The sequence below is a fragment of the Leuciscus leuciscus genome (genome assembly GCF_965113295.1).
Source record: "Leuciscus leuciscus genome assembly, chromosome: 6".
Taxonomy (NCBI): domain Eukaryota; kingdom Metazoa; phylum Chordata; class Actinopteri; order Cypriniformes; family Leuciscidae; genus Leuciscus; species Leuciscus leuciscus.
The window spans coordinates 11,669,482-11,695,244 of record NC_138730.1 but is presented as its reverse complement, the minus strand read 5'-3'; the positions used below and the strand labels follow the sequence as shown (position 1 = coordinate 11,695,244).

Here is a 25,763-nt window from a genome sequence, read left to right as displayed (position 1 = left end):
TTAACCGTTAGACCGGTATACAATCTCTCTTTTATCCAGAAAAGGTGAAAGATGGGAAGTCCAGTTGAAAGGCTCAGGAAAGACACCGTACTCAAGGTGAATATCAGTTTCTGCTGCTCAATATTTTTGATATGCTTTTTAAGTAATTCTGAGATGTATTTAGTTGTAAATGATCTTACATTATGACTCATAGTGTGTGATTCTCTGTCTGGCAGGAGTGTAATGGTTATGCTGTTTACTGTACATGATGTTCCTACCAGCAGAGCGCACACACACACACACACACACACACACACACACACACACACAAAATATACTGTATATGAATGGACATACACAAGATGAGTAATATATGGATTTATCACTTTCAAATGTTTGGTGTAGGATATTATTTTTATTTTTATTTATACTTTTTCCATTTTTTTGCCTTTATTGTTTGTCAGTCTGGTTGTGAGTGAGGAACCTGTTTGGAGGGATCCGTTTTATAATGGCAGTGTCCTAAAAGAAAGAGGTAAAATACGATCAGATTTGGACAAATCGAGTAACTAAGTTCTTTATCCTCCTCAGCTTTATGTGATTGTTCTCTGTATCTATCAGGAGCGGTTGTTCTGCGTCTGGCCAAGTCCTGGTTTCGTATCGGTTCACTGGAGATATTAACTAGAACTGGAGAGTTAGATGTCCTACGGTATATTAACTTTTACTTGGGAGATATTTTTTTTTTTCTCACTCTTATTTGCTTTTTAATTTATTTTTTTAATTTTCAGGACATTGTTGTACTTTGTAATTAAAGAGCATTTTAAATCTATTGCAACAAATGACCCTGACAAGTATGTGGTGAGTATCTGTGTCTCTCTGCTGTTTAGCTGTAATACAAGATTATATTATATTGTCTGATCAGTCTCACTATATTTGAATGGTTTTCATGTTGTGTGAAGGTGTTTTTCTCTCGAGTGCTGAATGAAACGGCACATTTAACATTTAATCGCCCACTGGATGTCGGTTGGTTTTGCTCATGGTAAGTTCACTCTGCTTTACTTGTTTAGTTATCACATAGATTTATCATTATAGATCGAGCTTAATACGCAAAATGCACAACAACATGATCTGCATCTTCACACAGGAGTCAGCAACACAGATAACTTCAGTCTGCTTTCTATCACTTTTGATTATGGCCCATTTGGATTTATGGAATCATATGACCCAAGTATGTTTCTTTGTCTAACTTAAACTTTCATAATATTAGCAATCATCTTCCTTTTAAGTTTAGTTTTTTGTCATATAACATCTCACACACACACACACACACACACACACACACACACACACACACACACACACACACACACACACACACACACACACACACACACACACACAGGGACTATATATACCCCTAAACCTATCCATATTATTAAGCCATTTGGTTTATGAGGACACAGGAAGTGTGAAGATGTTTACGTTGAATTACCCATATCATTATACACATTTGTGTCCTCATAAACCATATACGAGAACACATACACACGCGTACATACATATATATATATATATATACACAATACTGCAAAAGTGGAGGAAAATTGTATGAATAGTAAGCTACTTTAGATCTACTATAAATTTTGTATATACTTACAGTATACATGGGTTGAGGGGCATGATTAATTGCATAATTTTTTTAATCCATTACTTGTTTTATTTTACTTTATTATATTCTAATAAGTTAAAGTGAAACAGACAGCCATAATAATAACATATAATAATTGTATTGTTAAATGTGTGTTATTGCTACAGCATTGTTTCCTCTGTATAGATTGTGTCCCCAACACGTCTGATGACGAGGGCCGGTACAGTATAGGAGCTCAGGCTAATGTTGGCCTGTTCAATCTACAGAAACTTCTAGAAGCTCTGAAACCACTGCTGACCTCAGATCAGCTTTCACAGTAAGAGATCCTTTTATTTTCTGTTGGTATTGGTCTGGAATAAATAAGGGTGATTCGTGTCAATTCATTTACTTCAGATCTCAGCAAATATTGAGAGAGTATCCACAAATCTACCATCAAAGGTGAGCCTGTCATTAGACAATATAGATCACTGTATTCCTCTCTGAGTCGTTCCTGGTCTCACTTTACTGTTTCTGTTATAGATTTCATGAGCTGTTCATAGCAAAGTTGGGCTTTCTGGGAAATGAAGAAAAGGATTCATATGTGATTGCATTTCTTCTAAAGGTAAATATTAACTGGATCGTTTTTTTTTTTTCTCTGATTGTACTATAATTAATTCATTAATTCATTTATTTTATTTTAATTATATATTTAACAGCCAAACTGTCAGAAATAGTTAAGTCCAGTATGGAGTTAAATCAGTAGTAGATCACACAAATGGCAGCATTTCCTGAGAATGACCCATATAATGTTGTATGATGTGTGATGTGTTGAGCTAATGGAGGACACTGGAGCAGACTTCACTATGACTTTCAGACAGCTGAGTGAAGTGACCCTGTCCCGGCTTCAGAAGGGATCCTTTGCTCCGGTACGTTTCCTCTCCATTCACTCCCACAGCAGCCGCAATATCCATAATCATGATTTCAGTCCATTAACTGTGACTGTGTCTCTCTTGACAGTCATTGTGGGCTCTTTCAGACCTCTCATCACACAAGCATTTCAGAGACTGGGTTCAGCTGTATTTACAGCGTCTGTCAAGGTAATGTTGCTGTAATGTAAACTCAAACTCTTTAGAGGATTAAAAATGAACATCACTTGATGTTTTAATCGTCTTCTTCAGGATAATAAGTTTTTGTATATGTTATATGATGCAGTGTTATATATTATGTGTTTATATATTGTTACAGTAACACTACCGCTGAAATGTTCATGATTGGTAAGATTTGTTTTTGAAAGAAGTTTCTTATACTCACGAAGGCTGCATTTATTTAATCAAAAATACAATAAAAACTGTAATTTTGTATTACTATAATATATTATTATACTATGAGATATTATTACAATATAAAATAAATTATTCTATTTGAATATACAGTATTTGTGTAATTAATATATTTGTTCAGCTGAATGTAATTTATTCCTGTGATCATTTCTCCAGTCTTCAGTGTCACATGATCCTTCAGAAATCATTCTAATATGATGATTTGCTGCTCAAGAAACATTTGAAAACAGTTGAGCTGCTTAATATTTCTGAGGAAACCCTGATACATGTTTTGATTAATATAAAGTTCAAAAGAACAGCGTTTATTTGAATCTTTTGTAATATTATAAATGTCTTTATTGTCCCTTTTTATGCATCCTTGCTGAATAATATTATTAATTTCTTTTTTTTTAAAAAGCCTTACTGACCGTAAATGTTTAAACGGTAGTGTGTGTTTTTTTTACGATGTGTTATGTTGTATTTAATGTTATTAGTAATTTTTCTATTGTTCAGGAGTAAACCCACGGTATGTGTTGAGGAACTGGATGGCTGAATCTGCTATCAGAAAAGCAGAGAAAAATGACTATTCAGACGTATTATTACATGTGATGTCAAACTACTGTCATGATCATGCTTATCATATATCTTAGAGTGTTTGCTTTAATATATTACTGTGAAATGAAGACTTGACAATTATACATACAATGTAACATCTTCAGACAGACCATTATGGCTTGTTGACAGTATGTTTGATGTATTTCTAGGTGACACTGTTGCAGAAGACTTTAATGGAGTCATTTATGGAGCAGGAAGAGGCTGAGAGAGCCGGATATGCCAGTAAACCTCCATCCTGGGCTCAGCAGCTGAGGGTCAGCTGTTCTTCCTAACTCAGGGTCGAATGAAAAAAAAAATCACAAATTTCAGCATCATTTGAACCAAAAATATTGTTTATGACATTGTAATCACAATTCCTAATGGATGATCTGATTGGAGGATGAGTCATGTTCGACGTTATATATGTACATATGCACGTTATATATGGACAATGGACATGGATGTCTTTTGTAATATTGCTGGTGGTGGGGGTGGAGGTGGTGGAGGCGGGGGTGGAGGTGGAGGTGGTGGCGCTCCACCTGCAGATGCAAAGTTTTGGGGTCTGGAGGTGGTGGGGGGAGCGAGTCTCCCCCGTAAGGTGCAAAACTAGGAGGCGGTGGAGGAAGAAAGTCAGGGGGCAGCTCGGCATCTTCTGGAGGAGGTGGTGGTGGTGGTGGAGGCAGGTCATCCATGGGTGGAGGTGGGAAGGAGGATTGTGGGAATCGAGGTGGAGGAGGAAACTTGTTGACTTTGGTTGTGCTGGCAGGAGGAGCAGGGGGAGGAGGAGGCAACATGGGGTCGGGTGGTGGAGGAGGCAGGGTTTCCATTGAAGGCGGAGGTGGTGGGAAAGATGTTTGGTTGCCAGGACCCTTCAAAAACAAACCAAAAGTAGCATTCAGGAGCATTTCAGATAAATGATGAAATTACAAGGGGATTAAAACAACTCTAAAGGAACCGTCACCCTTTGTGGAAAAGTAGTGTGCTTAATTTTACTGCTCTTGAAGTATACTTTAAATCTTTGAAGTATATTTAATGAAAAATATATATTTTCAGATAATATATTAATTAAATAAAAGGCCACTATATGTGTATTTAAAGACACTGCACTTTCATGACTGTTTCTTAACAGAGTTTAGTGCAATTTTAAAAAGTGTACTTTGCAATCATGACAAATTAACAGTTATACTTTTTAAATTATGGTTTAGTAATCTTTTGCAGTACATTTATTTTGATCTTGACAAACATACTAGAGCACATGCAAATTTGATTATAATTTCAACTGTAGTGTGTTATTCGTTAATACATTTAATGTTAATATATTTTAAATTTACCAATTGGCAACTTCATCATGACAAATGTGTAATTAAATATTGAAAACATGTCAAGTTTCAATAGAAATAATATATGTATATTTTAGTTTACTATAAATGCTTCTCAGTACATTCGGCAGTAAACTTCATATTTCATTGAAAGTAGAAGTAATTATGAAATGTTATAAAATTATGTACTTAAGTGTGTTAATAAATTTAAACTGTATTTTGTTTAATTGCAATTAACATGCAGTCAAGTGTCTGAAAACATTATAGTTCACACTTCAGTATGGTCCATGAACTTATATTATTTATGGTATTATATTATGGCGTTCTTCATTACTAACTGATAGATTTAGAGGTACCTTGGTGTCCTTTGGAAGCTGAGGAGCGTGTCCATTCACAGCTTTGGCTGAAAGATAAGCACAGAAATGTCATCAAAATCCTTTAATATATCAAGATCTATGATACATTTTATAACAATCTATTTAGCTCATTATCTCTACCTTTAGGTGTAGGAGAGGGTGTGGATGCACTGGAGGAGACCTGGATAGTGCGGTTAGCCCAGCTTCCAGTGCCGGCTGCTTTCCTCACAGTCGGCTTTGTAGTTTTCATATAACTGCTTACCATACTATGACAAAATCATGACAAAACAAGACCGTTAATAAGGTAGGTTTTCATTATTATAATTTTTTGACAAAGTAGACAGCTCACAATAGGACCCAACACAATACAGCTACAATTTACAGTATGTTTTTGCATTGTAAACTATAATTTATAATTTAATTTGCTGCATAAAGTTCAACTTAGTGTCTTCTTGCATTAATCATACAATCATTATCTATTTTGGTTTTTGGTGTGTGGCCTGGTTTCTGCTCACCTTTACAATACGTATCCCAGTCACCCACAGAGTCATGGTCAACTCATCATCACAACACAGATACTTGATGTATTGGGATTCTTTTTGAATTTGAGGATGCTGAAAGCAGATCACAGTGACCATATGAACATGACACACACCTGATATACACACCTGAGAAGGCCAAGATAATAACACTTTTTCCCCCTCTGTCATTCTCTACAGATTTGTGGAACCATTCATTTTTCAGGGATTGAATCTTTAATCAATGTTTTTTTGTTCTCAAAACAACAAAGGGTTGGGTAACAACTTACTAGGGTTTTCAGTATTAGTTCATGCTTTGCTAATATTCATTTTTCTCCAAATGAACAGTTGATGATATTAACATTGTTTTGATTACATATGTTATTGAGCTACAGTTGCAGAGCAGAGACAGTGGATGACACACTAAAATCACAATTTGATTGCCAGTGCCCCTCATGCCACACTTTAGGATTAGTCCTAAATATTGCTAAAATGAACCACAAAAATCTTGTGCTTTATAATTTTGAATTATTGCATACATGTAAAGAATGTATGTCCCTTTTCTGCTGGAGTCGGGGTTTAATTGTGCATGTATTACATTTATTGCATTTTTTGCGTTTTATTTCCCAATTGCTTGACAAACATAAAACACAGCCCACCCTAACCTAATCATAGCCTGAAACACCCTTGATGATTTGTCATGCTTTCTTAATGAGATGACTGAGATAACAAATGATTTTATGTGGGGAGGGAAAGGAGTTCAAATAGCAAGGAAACATTAATGGCAAGTTATAAAGAAGGAGGATTAGGATTGATTGACTTAGAAGTTAAAAAGAAGGCCATAAGGGTAAAAACGATGAAAAAGTATTTATGTGATAAAGTGGAGTATGGATGGAAAGGTTATATGAAGGATGTGCTGGACAAATGTAGTGGATGTGGGGAAGAAGGGCTTTTTATGGGATTGAAAAAGCCGACGTATGACAAAATGCCGCTGTTTTATCAGGAAGTGCTAAGTGTGTGGGCAGAGGTCATACAGATGGTGGACAACCAGAATGCCTATTACCGCCGCGCCAGCTATAAAATAAACCAGCCGCATTTCAAATTCGTTCCCAAAATGACCGCCAGGTGGCGCAAAGGGACATTGTGCAAAACAGCAGCAATTGCCGTATTTTAAAATGTAAGTGGGTTAAATATAAAACCCTAAGCCTAATAGGCATATTTTTCATATATATAAATAGGCCTATTAGGCTACAACAGAATAGAACCAAAGATAGAATCAATTTTAGAACTGAAAAAATAGAATCAAAAGTTAAAAATAGAGACGATATTAGGAGCAATGACGCTGAATATTTTTACTATTCTATTGAGGAATTAGATAAATGAAGAGCTCTCGTGAGCGATACAATTGCATAGTAATTTATAGTGATTTCAAAAGCAGTCCTTAAAAAAAAAATACATGGAGTATTTAGGCATAATTTTTGAGAGATTACGCGGAACGCGTTTTAGTTAAGATCCTGGTTTCAATGCCCTTAATGTATGCTAGGCTACTGCTTAAAAAAATGTCACAACGCGTTTTGAGATTGTTTTGAATTAAACATTGAAGTTTAAAATGTAGTGTTTTGGCACACCAGGCCGAGTGGCGTTACGCATTGTTCAAAAATCAGGTTTTATTCTGGCATGTTGAATTGGCGTTAGAATTTTGTTTTAGATTTATTAGATTTAGATTTTAGATTTCGTTAGATTTATTTTTCTCATAACAGCTAAAATAACTTAATATATGCCTTGTCTTAATATGACCTACTTAATATAGGCAATAGGCATATAATAGCCTATATAATAAATTAAATATTTAATTTTCAATTATTTTAATTATCACAATTAAAGTTTTCATTTTATTCAATTGAACAAGCGCAACAATCAGCATTTAATCAAATATTCTAAAAGATGTATTATTAATAATAATGTTATTTCAACATAATATTTCGTTTTTTCGACATAATATGTGCGTGCAACAAGCAAGATGTGTATTTGTAAACAGGGCCGGCGCTCCGCACACGCACATCACGCACTGCGCGTAGGGCACCAAGTGCTTGGGGGGGCACCAAAAAATCTGGGTCGTGAAAAATCATCACAATAGGGTACTAGTATAAATAACAAATAAAATATGTCTAAAGCATGTTAATATTGGGTTTAAGTGGTCGTTCAATGAGGCCTATTATATGTTGATCCGACGACAATTATGTGTGTATTTAAGTGGTCCAGTGGTAGAATTTTTGCCAAGCGTGTCAGAGGTTCTGAGTTCTAATCCGCACTCATATCGTTTTTTTTTTTTTTTATCAAAACCGATTATGTTTTTTAGTGGTTGTATATCAGGCAGGGACACTTTTTGTGCTTTTTGTTTTCTAATTGTACCGGAGCGAATAGAGAGTCTCTCCACAACGGATTGAAACGCGCGTCTGAGTGAAGGCTGTGCGCGAGCCAGAAACAAACATAGTATCCGCGCCACTGATCGCTCGGCAACGAGCACTTTGATCAGTTGATTTAAAAAAAAAACACATTTCAGCGCTAGATCGACTCTTATTTAAAAAACGAATGAAATGAATGCTCTGCTGGTTAACTGGAGATGTTTTGTTTGTTTGTATTGGTACATTCGTGCCGCGAGATGTTTCAAAAGTGGTGGGGACATGTCCTACCCGCAAATTACGCCTATGCGTATGCATGTCCAGGGGCGTCGCTATAGTAGTGCAAAAGATCCGGGGCTTTAGCCCTGCATGGCTAAAATCTTTTTTTTTTTTTTTTTTTACTTTGAAACTGCAATTAGAAGAAAAACCCCCCCCACAATCTCAGTGTTTGTATATTTTCATATTCACAGAGTTGTCAAATTATGTACAGAATTATTATATTGTGCCTGACCTTTGCACTTTTAACTTTCTGTGTTTACATTGTTCAGTTCCAAATCTGTGTTTTTAGTAATTGTGGTGGTATTTGGTATTTATAATTTTAACCTTTATATTATTTATTTCTTTTCATGTTTGGTGCCATTGTTAATGTAAAATTATTTATTTGCAGCAGTTATTTTGGAAGTAAAGAGAACCTAACTAAGAAATTCTGAATGGTTGTTATTCCCTTGGTGGGTGGGTGGGGGGGGCACCACCAAGCATTTGTGCTTAGGGCACCCAAATGGCTAGCGCCGGCCCTGTTTGTAAATCCGGTGATGCGTGCAAAATTTTTATCAATAAACCAGTGTTTTCTGACAGTGTCGACTGCAAAGATGAAGTTGACGATCGCCATATTTGTAGTGAACGCACCTAGAGAGAAATGCACATAAAGACATAATCAGAGAGTAGCCTTTTTCTTTTCGTTTTTAATTATTTCGTTTGAAGACGTTTCAAGCTTTGTGTATTTGATGTAGCCTATTTATCATGTCTGTGTGAGGCATACGCTGAGTTTCGTTAAGTTAGGAGGATGAGATGCGCTCCAGCTGACGTGCAATGCAAGTGACCGCGCGGGCGCCTCCATGATTAGTGTCTGTTATATTTGCTTCTCTTACTTATAAAATCCAGCAATTGGTTGATGAAAAATTTATTAAAATTAAGATACAATTTATAGAAAACGAAATTCACTTTAAAGAAAGGTTTTCTACTAAACAAAACTTAATGAAGTGGTCAAAATCATGTCTGACCCACTCCATATCCATCTCTCGATATAATGCATCCTATCTTACTCGTGCTGTTCACTTTTCATATTCAACATAGATGGAAAAAAATAACATTAGAATATTTTAACAAATATGATACTAAATGAGATTATTTAATGGCTACAACAGTATAGTAGGCATATAGACTCTATTTGTACAAATTGCTGCACATTAATTTAATTAAATGAAACCTTGTCACGAATTCACACTGTAGGGTAGACTGTGTACAGTTGAGACACCTTAAATAACTTGCGTTCGCAGCAAGCACAAGTTGTGATTTTTGCTGTGCACTTGCATATTAGTGTCAGCTGGGAAGGAAATATAGAGACCAGACCTCTTGGAACTTTAATTGAATACATAGCGTTGGTAAAGCATACTGAAATTACATCCCTACAAATGTATTAGGCCCTACTGAAAATAAATGTATCGAATTTAAGCAAAGTAGCCTAAATGTTAAGACTGTAAGCCCTTTGCTTTTTTCGTAGCCTATAAAGGATTCTTATAGCTGACTTTGTGTTAATATAATTTGTAGAGATTTTTTTTTAACTCAAACATTAACACTGAAATAAATGAAACTAAATTATTGTACATTTTTTGGCACACCACGACGAGTGGCGCTATGCATTGTTCTAAAGCCAGGTTTTATTCTGGCATGTTGAATTAGTGTTCGACAAACGCGGCGGCGCGTTCATTTGAATGAAGAGCGCTTCTCGCTCGTGTGAGCGAACACACACTGGAACGTTAGGCCATGTCGCAACGAGTGAATCGTGGCCGAGTGGTTGAACTTACGTTACGATCATTTAGATGACACGGTTTCGAATCCCGAACTAACTTGGATTACTGATATTTGTATATTAGCCTATTAATGCATTTTATAGTCTATTGTTGATGCAGAGAGATTTGTCTATAGTTCTAAAACATAGTTTTTTGCTTATAGCCTATTTACAAAATAAAATCACCATGCATTTCCATTTTACACTAAGGAACAAATATTATACAATGACTTTACTTCTGTAGCCTATAATAATTCCAATCGTAATTTCAAAAGCAGTTCTGTTAAAAAAAATGTATATATAGGCCTATATAATTATGTATATATAATTATAATTATGTATATATACATGTATATATATATATATATAATATATATATATATATATATGTATATATATATATATATATATATATATATATATATATATATATATATATATATATATATATATATATATATATATATATAAAACGTTTAAACGACAAACAATAAAATCAGAACCAGTATTCTGTTGCGTTCATGGTTCCAGTGGCAGTAATGCATCCACGGCTTTTCAAAATGTCACAGAGCGTTTTGAGATTGTTTTGAATGAAATATTGAAGTTTATAATTAAGTGTTTTGGCACACCACGACGAGTGGCAAACTCTTTGTTTTGTTTTGCAAACTCAGCTAGCCAGTGGGGGGTTTGGAGAAGCCAATAGTTGCTTTATCGTGGGGGTGCAGGAGAGAGGTGTTAATGTTCCGTCTTTCATATGGAGAGTGTCCGAGCCAGCCTGATGAGCAGGCAAAGGCAAAATTCTTTTAAGGATTAATCTCAAAATCTCAAAAAGTCCATATGTAGGCCCTATATCTTATTAAATTAGCCTATAAATATTGTAGTTTTATTGATTGTATTTAAAGGTTTTCCACACAATTTCAATTTAGCCGATACAGAGCTCTTTAATTCGCGACCCACCTCGTTTTATTGTAAGGTGAATTCAGCAAGGCATGCTTTATCTTTGAAGCAACAAAGGCTATTTGTTACAGTTTTTTCTTCCGTGATTTGTGTGGATGACACACAGCGACATATACAGTATTATCAGCTGTATGGTGTTTTTTTACGCTGAAATGCTTCATTTCGAGAAAGACCCGCGTGCGCAGTGAGGGAGACCAAACTTACTAAAAAAATATCCAGCGCGAGAGAGGCAAAGAAAAACGCCGGTTCTTAATTTATGTTGCTTTGAACTTTTTTCGTTTTGTACCCTTTTAATTTTTTAATTTAGCTGCAATTTCTTTGACAATAGAAATTTTAAATGTTGCAAGAATAAGATTCTGTTTCTTATTTTGCATCACAAAGGGAATAAACTCTATCGATGCAACCCTGTTTAAATAAATAAACTGTCCCGACACTTTATTCGTACCTTGAAATGTGCGATGGGTTTTCAAACTTAATTAATTTTCTTTTTCTTTTACATTTTCATTGTTTATTTTTTAATTGAAAGCAGTACTGTATTGAAAGTATTTTTTCTGATTTGTTCGATCTGTTTTGAAAAATGTCTTCCGTTGCTATGGCCGGGTATAACTGTCAGTCATCTCAATCTCGTGAATGATTCACACACACAACAAAAATAATTTAGCAGATTAAAGACGAGCTTCATCATCTTCATTTTCTGGTGCGATCGGCTGACGGTCTTCCTTCATCAGATGTGTCGTCTTTGCAGCGGCTCAACTGGAATGTAGCAAATTTATGTTGTAATGTACAATTGATAATTAAACAAGATGATTGACTTTAATAAACAGATGCATATTTAAGCATCAAGAACGGAAAAACATAAACACTGTCGGCTACACTGAGATTCGATCTCAGATCGTTTGAAGCTCCGAGAGGCTATTGTTAATGCATTGACCACAGAGCTATCGCCTGAATAGCCTAGGTCTACTATTTTCTCTGTTTTAAAAGTTTGTTATATTCTTTTTTTTTTTTTTTTTTTTTAACATTGGCAATTTACTGTCTCGAAATTATGTGTCGAAAAAAAAAAAAGTGTTTTTACAAGACCTTGTGCTGTTTATTATTATTATTATTATGTAGATGTTAATTCAGCCATTCTGTTGGATAAAAATTGTCCCTAATGTAAAATGGAAATGAATGGTAATTTTATTTTAAAATATAAAATATTTAATATAGGCTATAGGAGAAAAACAACAATATAGTGTAGCAATATTTTAGAACTATCAAATCTCTCTGCATTAATAATAAAAAAGTAGCCCATGTTTGTTCGGGATTTGAACCCCTTGTCATCTGAATTATTGAAACGTAAGTTATAGCCTACCACTCGGCCACAAATTTGTTTTGTTTTATTTTGTTTGAAATGTATGTTTACATATTTTGCTTTCGTTAATGTTAACCAATTCTGTTGTAGCATAATAGGCCTATATTTTTTCCCTAAAAGTTTGTTTTATTCTCTGCTTTGTTTGTTTATATTTTTACATATTCAATCAGTCTCATTTTTGTTCAAATAATGTAAAAAGTTTTTTTTACAAGATCTAGCGCCATGTTTTTTTTGTTTTTTTGTTTTTGTTTTTTTTAAATAAACAGATAGGAAACTTACCTTTTAAAATGCCGCAGTTGCTGCTGTTTTGCCCTGTCACTTGCGCCACCCGGTATAGCCTAGTCATTTCGCGAACGACTTTGAAATTCGACTGGTTTATTTTTGCTGCGGCAGTAATAGGCATTGTGGTTGATTATTTATTAAAGAATTCAATTGATAATCATAACAACATGTAAGCCTATTTAATTCTGAATATAACAAAGAATGCTTAAACCGATGACATCGGTTAGTAACTGCGAGTCCTGAAAATGTTTTAATTTTACGGTAAATTATTTTAATTTATTTCACTGTTATGTTTCAGTTAATAAATCTACAAACACATTAAAATAACACGAAGTAAATGACAAGTAACTTATTGACATAGCCTTTCTAAATTATAGAAAAACTGGGCACACAATGTTAACGTGTGTCTACTTTGTTTAAATTTAATGAATTTGAATTCGTTTAACCACAATATTTATCTTGAATTTATCTGTGACCTCAGCTCAGATTACTGCCGCGGCAGATTACGTCATAAAGAGAATAAACTGACACTTTTCAAAGTCTGTGATTACAGCGCCACTCAGCGGTAAAAGGCAGCAAATACACATCCCAATTTTGCCGCCGCGGGAACGGCGGCGGTAAAAGTCTCATTCTGGTTGTCCACCATCTGTATACAGAAATATACAGTATGAGTGTGAAAATATAAATCAAGTTTTAAAACAACCCATATTTTTAGATCCAAATTTTAGAATGAAAGAGAGTGTTTTATGACAAATTGTATATGAAAGCAGGAGTGAGACAAGTTAAGGATATAGCATATGATGTAAGAGGGTTCTTACCTAATAGAGCCTTATATGATTGTGTTTCGGAGTGGGATGATGAAATCGAAATGTCAAAAAATATTAAGACAAGTCTGCCCAGAGCCTGGGTAGAGAGTATTGAAAATGAAACTGTTAAACCTGGGGAATGGGGATTTTAGAGTTTGTGGTTGCGCAATAAAGACTCTGGATATATGCGGTACAAAGATATCTCCTCTCACAATAGGCCAATGTCTGGGTATCTGAGAGAAAAACCTGGGCTGTGTTGATCGTAGAGGACAACTTCACAATGCTTCTGGGAAACGCAGCCCTGGACTGGAGCTCAGAGAGAATTACACAGAGCTGGCCAGTGAAATGAGACAACAGATACTCACTGTCACACATGCCTGGTATTATTATGGTTACAGTTATAATGCATGGATTGATTTGCACAGATCAGAGAAGCTCTTCCTGCACATATTCAAGGTAATGTTCCACAATGGTTTCAGTGTCCCAGGACAGCAGTGAGCTCAACACTGCACAGCTGTGGCCAGTGGACAAATGAGAGCTACTTTTGACAGTTTGCATTTCCTCTATTACAGTGGTGAGATATTATACCTTCTATAATAAGAATAAATGAATAAACATCATGTTACACACAAAAACAAGCAAACTGTAAATTCAATAATCTTTTATGCTCTGTCTTCTGTTTGCTTTCTTGTGAACATGATGATCATTTCAGATGAATATGATCATTTTGTGCAGGCTAAATAGGTCTTCATCCAAAATGAACGTTATCTTATTACATTCAAATTATTATGTAAATACACTGTACAAAAAACTTTTTTTTTTTTTTTTTTTACTGATCGGTGATGGGGCCGAGAGTGAAACTTACAAGTGTAGAATAGGTTAAAGAAAAACAATGTCGCAATGTGAAACCATCATGAAAGTTTAAATAATTAAGTAACAAAACAAATTTTCAGTTCAAGAAGATTTTCTTAGATGATGACTTCTGAGCAACTTCACCATGCATTTGAGAAATGTAAAACCAGTTCATAAGAGACATAAGAGTGCATTCCTGTACACAAAGAAAATGTATTAAGGTTTCATGCTTTTTCAAACTGTCTTTGGATCTGAACCAAAAGTAAAAAAACAACAACAAACAAACAAAAAAACTTGCAGCTGCACATACAGAAAAAAATCAATAAAATAGTAATGTCACAGTCTCTGTAGCGGCTCCTTATTCACCATCAGCTGATCCTTAAACTACAATTAAACACACAGAGTCACATATGGAGTACGAGACATTACTGCGGTCACATCACATCAGTAGATTCATTTCAGAACAAACACAGGCAGAGATACATACAGAGTACATTAATATTACAGCCAGAGATATAAAGGTGAGGAGAACATCAGAGCTGTTGTTCTGCACGCGGGTGAACGTCAAGATGAAGAAGATCCTGATCAAGACCATTGTGAACAGATCATCGTGTCAGGAACACTTCCCACTCACCGTCGTGGAAACGAAAGGTTCAGCCGATTATTCGCATTATATGAATGATGTGATGAACAGAAACTACTCTCTCAATTAATTGTAATCTTTTCTGGGAGTGATCTAGATTCTTCTGTGACAATGTCCTGCAGCCGAGAGTCAGAGCGGACCTCCTGTCGGACAACATCTATGTACTAACTGATTAAATGATAATACGGCATATGTAGTCCATTCCATAGAGACTGTGTGTGTTCTCAGAAGAATGAGAACAAATAATGTTTATTACAGGATCTAAATAACTGAGCAGTTAAACTCGCTGTTCTCCAGAAAAATCCTCCAGGTTTTGCACATTTTTAGGTTTTCCAGAATCTTCTGCATATTTGACACCTTTCCAACAATGACTGTATGATTTTGAGATCCATATTTTTACATTATGAGTGACTCGTACACAACTATTACAAAAGGTGAAAACATTTACTGATGCATTAAGAGCAGGGGGTGTAAACTTTAAACAGGATTATGATGATGTGTACATTTTGTTTAAAGATCATCTTTTTTTTTTTCATTCAGTACTGCCCTTCAGAAGCGAATACTTCCCGGTTTCACAGAAGACAAAATAATTACAATTTATCCTGTTCATGCAATTTAAAAAGTTTACACACCCCAGCTTTTAATGCATTGTGTTGTATCAGTAAAAAAAATAAAATAATTATAAAGTAAATAATCTACTTACAAGATAGTGTCTCCAGTTTATAATGTGGATCATTCTTCAGATCAGAGAGAAGCTTCACGTCTGAATCTCCTAGTTTATTCCCAGACAGATCCAGATGTCTCAGGTGTGAGGGGTTTGATCTCAGAGCTGAAGCCAGAGCAGAACAACCTTCATCTGTGACTCCACAATCCCTCAACCTGTAGAGAACAATGACACACTCTTCACTCTCTCAGTTCAGATCAGATTAGCAGTGAATCCATTATTAAAGAGAAAATACAAACTTAAGGCACAAATCAAAATTTTTGATGGATCATTGGACTGAGATCTAAAATGTCACAGAGCTCAAAACATGATTATTAAACATCTAGTAATACAGTACGTATGGAGTAATGATTTGTTTTAATCGTGTAAAGAATATTTAAAAAAAACAGTCCCTGCAGAAAGATGAACGTGATGAACTGCAAGAATAAATCCAGCATGTTCTTCATTTCTCAGTTCTGAATGTGTTGAGATCGAGTCGGTTTAAAATCAAGAGACTGAAGTGTTGATTGTGATGTGACAGTGTGTATTTCAGTGACTCAGTCCTGCAGAATCATGTTCCTGAAGAGCAGCTCATGTGTTCAATCTGTAAGAATTGATCAATTAGGAAATGCCGGACAGTCTGTTTGGGGAGCACCCAGACCCTGAGAGGACAAAGGACCTCTCTGGAAATTACCATTTGAACTCAGCATTTGTGAGGCAAAGTCACACCTCAGAACACATCTCTCCTCCTCTTCCTCACTCCCCCTCTCTCATGCTGAGACCACATGTAAATCACCCAAGAAAATGTATAGTTTAATGTGAATGATTATCACAGAGTATTTTTCATGTTTGGTATCATTTAAAATGTCACAGTGCGACTGGTACAAATGTCTCGTTTCCAAATAAGTAAAACAAAAGGTAATAAGGTTTTTGAGAGTTTATGGATAACTAGCACACAAGGAGGGGTTGGCCTCTAGACAAATGGTCTCCCTACACCCAAAGGTGTAACCTCTGAATGCAAATTTCCATTGTTAAAAGATATTTCCAAGTGAAAGAGGTCCTGGCTATTTAATGAAATGCAGCAGGGAATTCGAGGCCTTTTTCTGTAACTCAGATTCGCCCGTGAGGCTGAGAGAGAGAGAGATCTTCAGCCTCATGTTTTTCTTATTGTTGGGTTTGCATCTCTTCTCATTTTCCAGAGTATTTGATGTTTTGTATCGATTATATTTGAATTGATTAAGAAATTGGCATGATACATTTACCTGACATAATAAATTGTTACATTTGATTATTCTAACTGACTTTGGCATTATTTGCATTAAAGAGTTCAAAGGAATAGTCAAACATTCACTCACAATTAATGATCCACAGATATCATTAAAACCTTTTCATTCATGGAGTCAGATGAAATAACCAGAGAATACATATTCAGATGTATTGCATTTAATCAAAAAATACTTTGCCTCGAGAAAAGGACAGTAACACGTTAAGACCTTCCGCGCTGGTCGGATGCCGGACTTTGGGCCGATTTAGCGTGAGCTTACAAATCACTTACAGTTCAATAAGCTCAATAACACAGCAGCAGAAAAAGGCTGAACATTTCAAATACATTGTGTTTCATGTGTGAGTCATATATGATCTTACCACAGTGTCTCCAGTCTACAGTGAGGATCCTCCAGTACAGCAGAGAGCAGATGAACTGAATCTCCTAGTTTATTCCCAGACAGATCCAGATCTCTCAGGTGTGAGGGGTTTGATCTCAGAGCTGAAGCCAGAGCAGAACAACCTTCATCTGTGACTCCACAATCCCTCAACCTGTAGAGAACAATGACACACTCTTCACTCTCTCAGTTCAGATCAGATCAGTTTAACACAAGGGTCCGCAGCCGTACTGCAGGGGGTCCGTCAATTAATGCTTGATCACAAATCATTTAAAAACATCACTAAGTCAAATTTAAATATAAGCACTCTCAAACGAATGCAAGATCTTCCTCAAACAACCTTCATCTGTGACTCCACAATATTTCAACCTGTAGAGAACAATGACGCTGTGTAAACAGTGTGTAAAATGACTATTTTATTAAAGATTGCCCATGAACTTGAGGAGAAACTGAGGGACAAATGCCATGCAGTGCTGTAACTATGGAGTGAAAAAGAGATAACATTAATAACACCTGAAGTGTAACTTTATCAATTAAATGTACTATATTTTAGTTCAATAATATTAATTGAATATTTTGAAGATATTTTTGTTTCTAAATATTTGTCCAATAATGATCCATTAATGGCCATTTTTTTCTAATATGTTTATTACTTATATTACAATTAGATTTCATGCTTAGCATTTAGCATGCTAATATATGCTATTGCTAATTAATAGTTTAGTAGCAATCTAATACAATCTTATAACTCAGTCATGTGACACAAATATAAGAAATTGAATGAATTAATCCAGTTAGGGAACCATATTAAAATCACTTTAAAACTTCTTCTTTGGGTTACTTGGAAATGACTTAATTCCACGATGTTGACATTATGTGAACAAATTATCTTTGGTTCTAAACTTAATTGGTTCATGTGGAACTGATGTGCATGATTCAATCATTTAAATCCTACACACTTTTTCAGTGCATTGTTTTCTGTATCTTAAAAAGAATTCTGGATTTACTGTAAATCCCTCTGGTCCTCTTCGTTTAGGGGTCACACTTGGCTCCTTCGCGGTCAAAAGTGACCGAAGCCTTAAAATTTCTTCTTTTTTTTCAGGAAAACCAATGTAATATATTTTTGTTCAATAATCTTTTTTTATTATTATTTCGAATTTAGAAAGGTTTCTATGGTACTACTAAAAAAAATTATGAGCATTTTGTTCAATTAGAATTCATATTTTTATTATTATTATTTTTCAATAAATGCAACATTTCACATTAGTGCAGGCCTTTAAAATCCATTTTTTGAAGTGAGAAAAGCATCATCCAGTGGCGTTAAAAAGTAAAAACTTGTGTAATGTCGTGTAACCGCCTGTAGGCTGTACTGTTGCTCCCTATATAAATACATAGAGAGGCTTTTTGATTCCCATTGTTTTTTTTAGACATGATTTCTCCATTTTATTCGTTTTTTAAAATTTATTTAGATATATATTTAGACATTCTAAAAGACTATTTTTGTCAAGGTTTAGATCATTTTGTTACATAAGTATCAGGTTTTGCATTATGATTACAATCAAACAATAATGTTTGGTTAGAAAAGGAACACAATGCAAGCATTTTTGTTAATCAGTATTTGATCATTCAAAAAATCTAACAAAATAAGGGATGGATAGTGATAATTCAAAACACTTTATACAGACATTTTGCAATTAATTGGTATTTTATTCAGTTTAATTCTATAAATGGTAATACAACTTCAGAAGGGAACAGCAATTATGATCCAACAGCAAAAACAATAAAATAACAACACCAAACAATCATTATCAAACTGTAGGTTAAAAAACAGGAATAAAAATTGAATTATAATAATAAATATTATTTTAACTATGTACATAAAAACTGTAATTTATGTATTGTTGCATATGCAGCAGATATCAGGAACACCTATTAGGCTAAAATAAGACCAAACAATTAATATTACTGTGTGTGTGTGTGTTTGTGTGTGTGTGTGAGTGTGAGAGAGAGAGAGAGAGAGAGAGTGAGTGTGTGTGCGTGTGCATTTGAGCAAGAGAGTCTCTTTTGTATTTTTTAATTTATTGATTTTCTTTCGCATATTCTCAAAGTTTGCTGTTGCAGTCTTACCAGTTCATTTCTTTGTGTGTGTGTGTGTGTGTGTGTGTGTGTGTGTGTGTGAGTGAGTGAGTGCGTGTGTGCATTTGCGCGAGAGAGAGTCTCTTTTGTATTTTTATTCATTTATTGATTTTATTTAGCATATTATCAAAATTTACTGTTGCAGTCTTACCAGTTCATTTCTCTCTCTCTGTCTGTGTGTGTGTGTGTGTGTGGGGGGTCTTATTTGCACTCTTGATGTGTTAGAGTGTCACTCCTTCATTGTGTGTGTGTGTGTGTGTGTGTGTGTGTGTGTGTGTGTGTGTGGGGGGGGGGTCTTATTTGCACTCTTGATGTGTTAGAGTGTCACTCCTTCATTGTGTGTGTGTGTGTGTGTGTGTGTGTGTGTGTGTGTGTGTGGGGGGGGGGGGGGGGGTCTTATTTGCACTCTTGATGTGTTAGAGTGTCACTCCTTCATTGTGTGTGTGTGTGTGTGTGTGTGTGTGTGTGTGTGTGTGTGTGTGGGGGGGGGGGGGGGGGGGGTCTTATTTGCACTCTTGATGTGTTAGAGTGTCACTCCTTCATTGTGTGTGTGTGTGTGTGTGTGTGTGTGTGTGTGTGTGTGTGTGTGTGTGTGGGGGGGGGGTCTTATTTGCACTCTTGATGTGTTAGAGTGTCACTCCTTCATTGCTGTGCACTTTTTTTCTGCACATCGGCTGATTTGTAGTTTGTACCACCAAAAGTTTCTCTGAGTTTTCGTATTTCCCATTCATTTCCTGTCGGTCATTTTTGAAGGAACCAAGTGTGACACTTTTTTTTACGACCCTTTACCATATCCGAATCATGTCTATGATTATTTTGTGTGTGTTCACAAAGCTAATACAACAAACGTCACCAAGTGTCATCCCATTCAGATTAAATTAAAAACGTGTTCGGTCATTTTTAAACCGAAGAGGATCAGAGAATGTCAACATTGAAAAGTGGAAGATTAATCAATTTATTAAAGAAATTTGAATTATTAGAAACCTTTTTGTCCCTGATATTATTATTTATATTGTTTTTTATATTGTGCTCTGTTCTTTAGGACATTTATTATAGGTTTGTTTTGCCTTATTGTAATGATATTTACTTCAATACAAAACTTTACTTCTGCATTCCTCGATTCCTATGGAAGTCTGTGGGTGTTGTAACTCTGTCAGTTCAAAAACACTGTTGTTTTAATATAACATTTATACTTGGTGTATTTGTGTAATGTTTTGTCTTGTTTGTGATGTGGAGTAATTATATATATATATATACTATATAGTACTGTGCAAAAGTCTTAGGCATGTTAATCATTTTTCTGTTTCTTCATGTAATCACAGACGGACTTGATGATGGTGAGATCAGATCATACCGGCTGTTGTCAGATTCCTTGTGCATACACAAATCTCACTGGATTATTACAATTAATGGCAAAAAGAATGTTTGGAAATCTAAACTGATATTTCCTACTGACACATTACAGCAAAATATATAAATAACTGACTTAAAACCATCTTTTGGGGGGGTATTAACATGCCTAAGACTTTTGCACAGTACTGTATATACTGAGGAGAACATTTATGTTTTAGGATTAGCATGTTTAATCAAGCATTGGCTCACCTGTGATGTTCACTGATTTAACTGAATATTTATTTAGTATATATTCTAAATAAATACTGTGCATTTGGACTGAAGTAAGTATCACTTGTAATTTATTGTTTAACTGAGTGTCTATGAATCACACATAAAATACTGGTTTTGGTTTTCCTGGTCAAACTATAATTGTACACAAAATGAGCTCTCAATGAAATGTATTCAATTGTCTCTCATTTGTGTTGTGTGGATGTGTTTAATAAAAGACAAATATGCTTAGTTCCTTGATTTTTATTTCAATTGTTCTTTGTAAAGAAAAGCCAGTGGTCAAGTGCCTGCAACAAGAGATATTAGACACATGCCTCATGCAACAAATAAAAAGGAAAAGTTGGCTATCCACTGCCCACATGTAGGCCTATGTCTCCTCTGTCTGTGCAGACTCTTCTGTAGGCCTTTCTGTAGATGTGGAATCCTGCAACTTATATTGCAGCCATAAAGCATACAAGTATAAATTAAGTAAAGTTATTTATGCACTTGCAGGCTAGTTCCTCCATATGACAGTTATCTGAGAGGGTTTATTCACTGTCCAGTGCAATGGAAACAAATGGACATTACAAAGTATTATACTTTCTTTACTTTGGAAAGTTAGAAAATGTCCTCTTACTGCACATATTTCAGCCACCACTTTCTTGGGAACAGATACAAGACTAGTGTTGGTGTATTATGTAAAGGTGCACAAAAGAGGATAAAAAAAAATATATATATATTTTTACATTAACATAAGTTAAAAGCAATTCATCATTACTCAAGATTTAACAGTTGAAATGACTACACGGCCTTAATTTAATGCAGCAAAAAATATTTTACAGTGTAGGCTACTAAGATCTTTTTTTTTTTTTTTTTTGCCTTTTTCTTGGTTGCTTTTATAAACAGACAATCATTTATTTAACAGTGCCTTTTATAAAAGAGACTATAATATAGGCTAACTAAAAATGACCATTATGTAGAATATTTTTGTACTTCACTTTTATTTGTTTCGATGTTCTAGTGTGGTGACTCTGACATTACAATGAACAAAGTAATTATGCAATTATTAAAATACAAATATATAGGCTAATAACGTGATAAAAAACATCTAACATGGCCACTTCTAACGGATTTAAATTGTCTGCTACTTTTTGCCAGCCCTCTCTCCTGGCTTTTGCAGACTTTGAGGTGTTCCCTGGCGTTTTAATTAAAAATTAAAATTCCGAATAAACTTGGACTATTAGTTCTTGCTCTGCTGAGGAGAAAAAGTGAGCGCGCTCTTTGGCCACGCTGAGATGAAGATCAGGTGATTATGGTTAGCTGTTGATGGATTTATAATCATCATGAAATAACCTCATTCACTGATGTCTTTTGAATCTAACAATTGTGTTGTTCCATTAATATATTCACATAACAAACCCTGTGTTACTGCAGCATGAGATCCAACAATATTTTAACATATTAGTAAGTTTAAATCTTTTTACAAACATGAATTAAAAAAATTATTTTATGCTGACACACACAGATATCAACAATCAGCATATGAATCTCAACAATGGTGACAATCACAAATATTTAGATAAACAGATTCATTCAGAACATCACTGAAAAGCTACTAATTCACAACAAAACCAACAGCAAAAAATAAAAGCAATTTTTTTGAATTAAACAAAATAATAGGACAATTCAGCTGCATAATTGGGGGTCAAAAACATGGGGTCATCTAACAGTAAACTAGACCATTTTTACACACCTATTTTCTGTCAAATGAGAAATAATTATGGAGGTGAAAGTGACGTGTATTAATGTGGGTTTGAAAGTAGAACAGTATTTAAATGACGATATTAAAGTTTTCGTCTGAGAAAGAATGTGAACGCAGTGCTAAAGAAAGTGAAAAGAATGTGTGAGTAAATGAGGGAGAAAAGAAAGTGAAAGTTGATAGATGGAAGTCGTAAGAAGATTGAAGGTTAAAAGAAGGAAAGATTTAAGTCTTAAGGGAATCCTTTGAAGGAAAGATCTATAATAATATTCGTTTTTATTTTTAAAAGTACTGTATTTTATTTTATTTGTCTAAACTGTTTTAATTATTCTTATTTATTTTTCTTATTTTAATCTCTTCTATGTAAAGCACTTTGAATTGCCATTGTGTATGAAATGTGCTATATAAATAAACTTGCCTTGCCTAATTTATTCATGTTGCAATGCATGCTGGGAGTTTTGTACTATGCTGGTACCCAGCATGCATTGCAGCAAGGTTAGGTACTTCAAGGTACTTTTGATTGTCACCATTGTTGAGATTCATACGCTGATTGTTGATGTCTGTGTGTGTCATATTATGTTTATTTTTTCGTGCTCATGTTTGTTAAAGTGTTCTGACTGATTGTTATAATATTGCTAGATCTCATATTGCAGTAACACAGGGTTTGTGTTGTGAAAATATTAATGGATCAACACAATTGTTAGATTCCAAAAACATAAATGAAACAGGTTATTTCATGATGATTATAAACCCATCAGTAGATAATCATCATCATCTGATCTCATTTCACTTAAGCTTTCTTTGCTGCTGCAAATGTGTTTGACAAACACACTGTCACAGCAGCCAAAGAAGACAAAAGATATAATAAGAGTTAAGAGCCCAACTAATGGAAACACCAATCACTGTTAAATGACTCCATATTTAATATACACAGACTTTGTGGCTCAGATAAGGTCCAGTTCTGGTTTATTTCTTTGCTCTTGGCTGACATGTGGCATTGCTATGGGCTGCTTGTGGCCCAGATCTGGCAAACAGGAGTGGGCCACCCAAGGGCCGTCATTCCACGCTGCATGTGGGCCAGATCTGCATTCCACAAGTGCCATATGTGGGCCGGATCTGGGCCGAAACAATGTTGCTATCTGGGTGATTATCAGTTTGTTGCATGTTTAGACCTTGTATGTGTGTTGCACAACACATGTTGCACTTGGCGATCACGGTGGGGATTGATATGGTAGTGTGGACCATGATGGTCATAGAAGAAGTGAAGGAGCAGTACCCCCCAATTATTGTGGGGTAATTCGCACTCTGGCCATGCTGCCACAGCACAAACTGTCTGTAGGCGGCATGTCTATATTGACGCTGTTCTACACCCGGCTCCTGGCTGTCATCAACAGCAAAAATGTTATTCCAGGCCGCACGGGCCAGCCGCAACACCCCCTCATTCAACACATAGAACTCCATGTGTGCCATGTTGCTTATGCATTTTGCAGGTATCTGGTGACAGCAAAGCCTTTCCAGGTCTGTGTCCATTTTTCTGTCTGCAATTGGTGCAAGTGCACCAATGCAGGACATCTCCAACAGGGTCAGGGCTCTGGGATACCTCAAACATGGCCATCACATCAAACATAAGACCTGGCAACCTTGGATTGTATTCAACAGCCTGTCCTTCTGCACAGACTCCAGGGAATGCAGTTTTACCTACAACGCAAAACAATTTGTTAGTATATATATATATTGGGGGAAAGGCTGAATGTATCTAAAATGACGTCTTGACCAATAATAAACAAACCTCCATTTCAGCTGCACGTCTTGACCGCAGCTCCTGCAGCCTCGACTGTATGGAACGCCAAAAGGGTCAAATTTCGCCACTAACCAAACGCCTTTCATTCGCGTTTTTTTCTGTGGTACAAACGCCGCAAATTACGGCGTTTGCAAAGCAAAATCGCCATCATTATCGGCGTTTTATTCATACAGCCAATGACGCCGTTTCTGATGCCGCAGGCCATCCATAGTGCGCCGTAATTTGCGGCGCTTCTGTCTGACAAAGACGCCGTAAAAAGCGGCGTTTTGTATAATATTATAATCAGCCCCTCCCTTTTCTTCAAAGTTTAGCCCATCTAATGAAGTAGATGGAAAGACTTATGTAGTAGATTGTCGATCTGAATGATCGGGTTTTGTTTTTCTAACGTTGTTAGGACTAGTGTTTGGACTTTTATCGTGTCATATTTTTTATTTCTTTATTGGGCGCGTGTATCCCCCTTTTTCCTTTATCATATGTGGGTATGATTTTAGCCTCTGTTTACATTCATGTCTGTGAAATACATTAGATTTCCCAGCAAACTTACAACCTTCAATAGGGCATTGGTATGCTTGCACGGGCAGCGGTGTCGGTTTGCTCTTAATGACAGGGGTTCGACCCCACACTCAAAAAAATGCTGGGTTGTTTCTGTAAACAAATTGTTAGGTTGATTGTGCTATGTCAAAATGTTGGGTTGTTTGGGGTACTGTAAACACATTATTGGGTTGCTCATGCTGGGTAAAATGAGTTGTAAGGGTCATTCACAAATAGTAATTGGGTTACTTTTTCATGCTTTGCAGAACTTTCTGGATTCTTCACATCTGACTCGAGGAGCACGCCACTCGGAGCAGGCAGTGTTTTATGGTAAGTTAATATGAATGTTTACCTATATTTTTAATAAGTTGTGGTGGTAGCAGCAAGCTAATTTCACTGTTCAACATACAGTCTTTGATATGGAAGTGTGAGGGGTAACGTATTTATTCTGTGAAACATTAAATAGCCACAGCTAGCCGGTTAGATTTTTTGACAAA

The 25,763-nt window shown here is 35.5% G+C and overlaps 2 protein-coding genes across 3 annotated transcripts; one reads left to right on the top strand and one right to left on the bottom strand.

Annotated features, from left to right (window-relative positions):
- Positions 1-214: 214 nt before the first annotated feature.
- On the top strand, positions 215-3,980 carry LOC309501837 (protein adenylyltransferase SelO-like). 2 transcript variants are annotated; one of them, XM_082174135.1, is made up of 11 exons: positions 215-511; positions 598-685; positions 765-834; positions 936-1,015; positions 1,121-1,204; positions 1,811-1,940; positions 2,018-2,062; positions 2,144-2,225; positions 2,437-2,529; positions 2,640-2,700; positions 3,687-3,980. In XM_082174135.1, the coding sequence occupies exons 4-11, from the start codon at positions 994-996 to the stop codon at positions 3,740-3,742; spliced, it is 573 nt and encodes a 190-aa protein (XP_082030261.1). In that variant the 5' UTR covers positions 215-511; positions 598-685; positions 765-834; positions 936-993; the 3' UTR covers positions 3,743-3,980. The 2 variants fall into 2 exon arrangements, with proteins under 2 accessions (XP_082030261.1, XP_082030262.1); XM_082174136.1 differs by having other exon boundaries at positions 246-511; positions 2,621-2,700.
- Positions 3,981-14,771: 10,791 nt separating this feature from the next.
- On the bottom strand, positions 14,772-24,404 carry LOC309500523 (ribonuclease inhibitor-like; the record flags this gene model as incomplete). Its single annotated transcript, XM_082172132.1, has 4 exons — positions 14,772-14,814; positions 15,777-15,952; positions 17,421-17,591; positions 24,139-24,404. 4 exons carry the CDS (start codon positions 24,402-24,404, stop codon positions 14,810-14,812), a joined length of 618 nt encoding a protein of 205 aa, XP_082028258.1. The 3' UTR covers positions 14,772-14,809.
- Between the last annotated feature and the right edge of the window lie 1,359 nt (positions 24,405-25,763).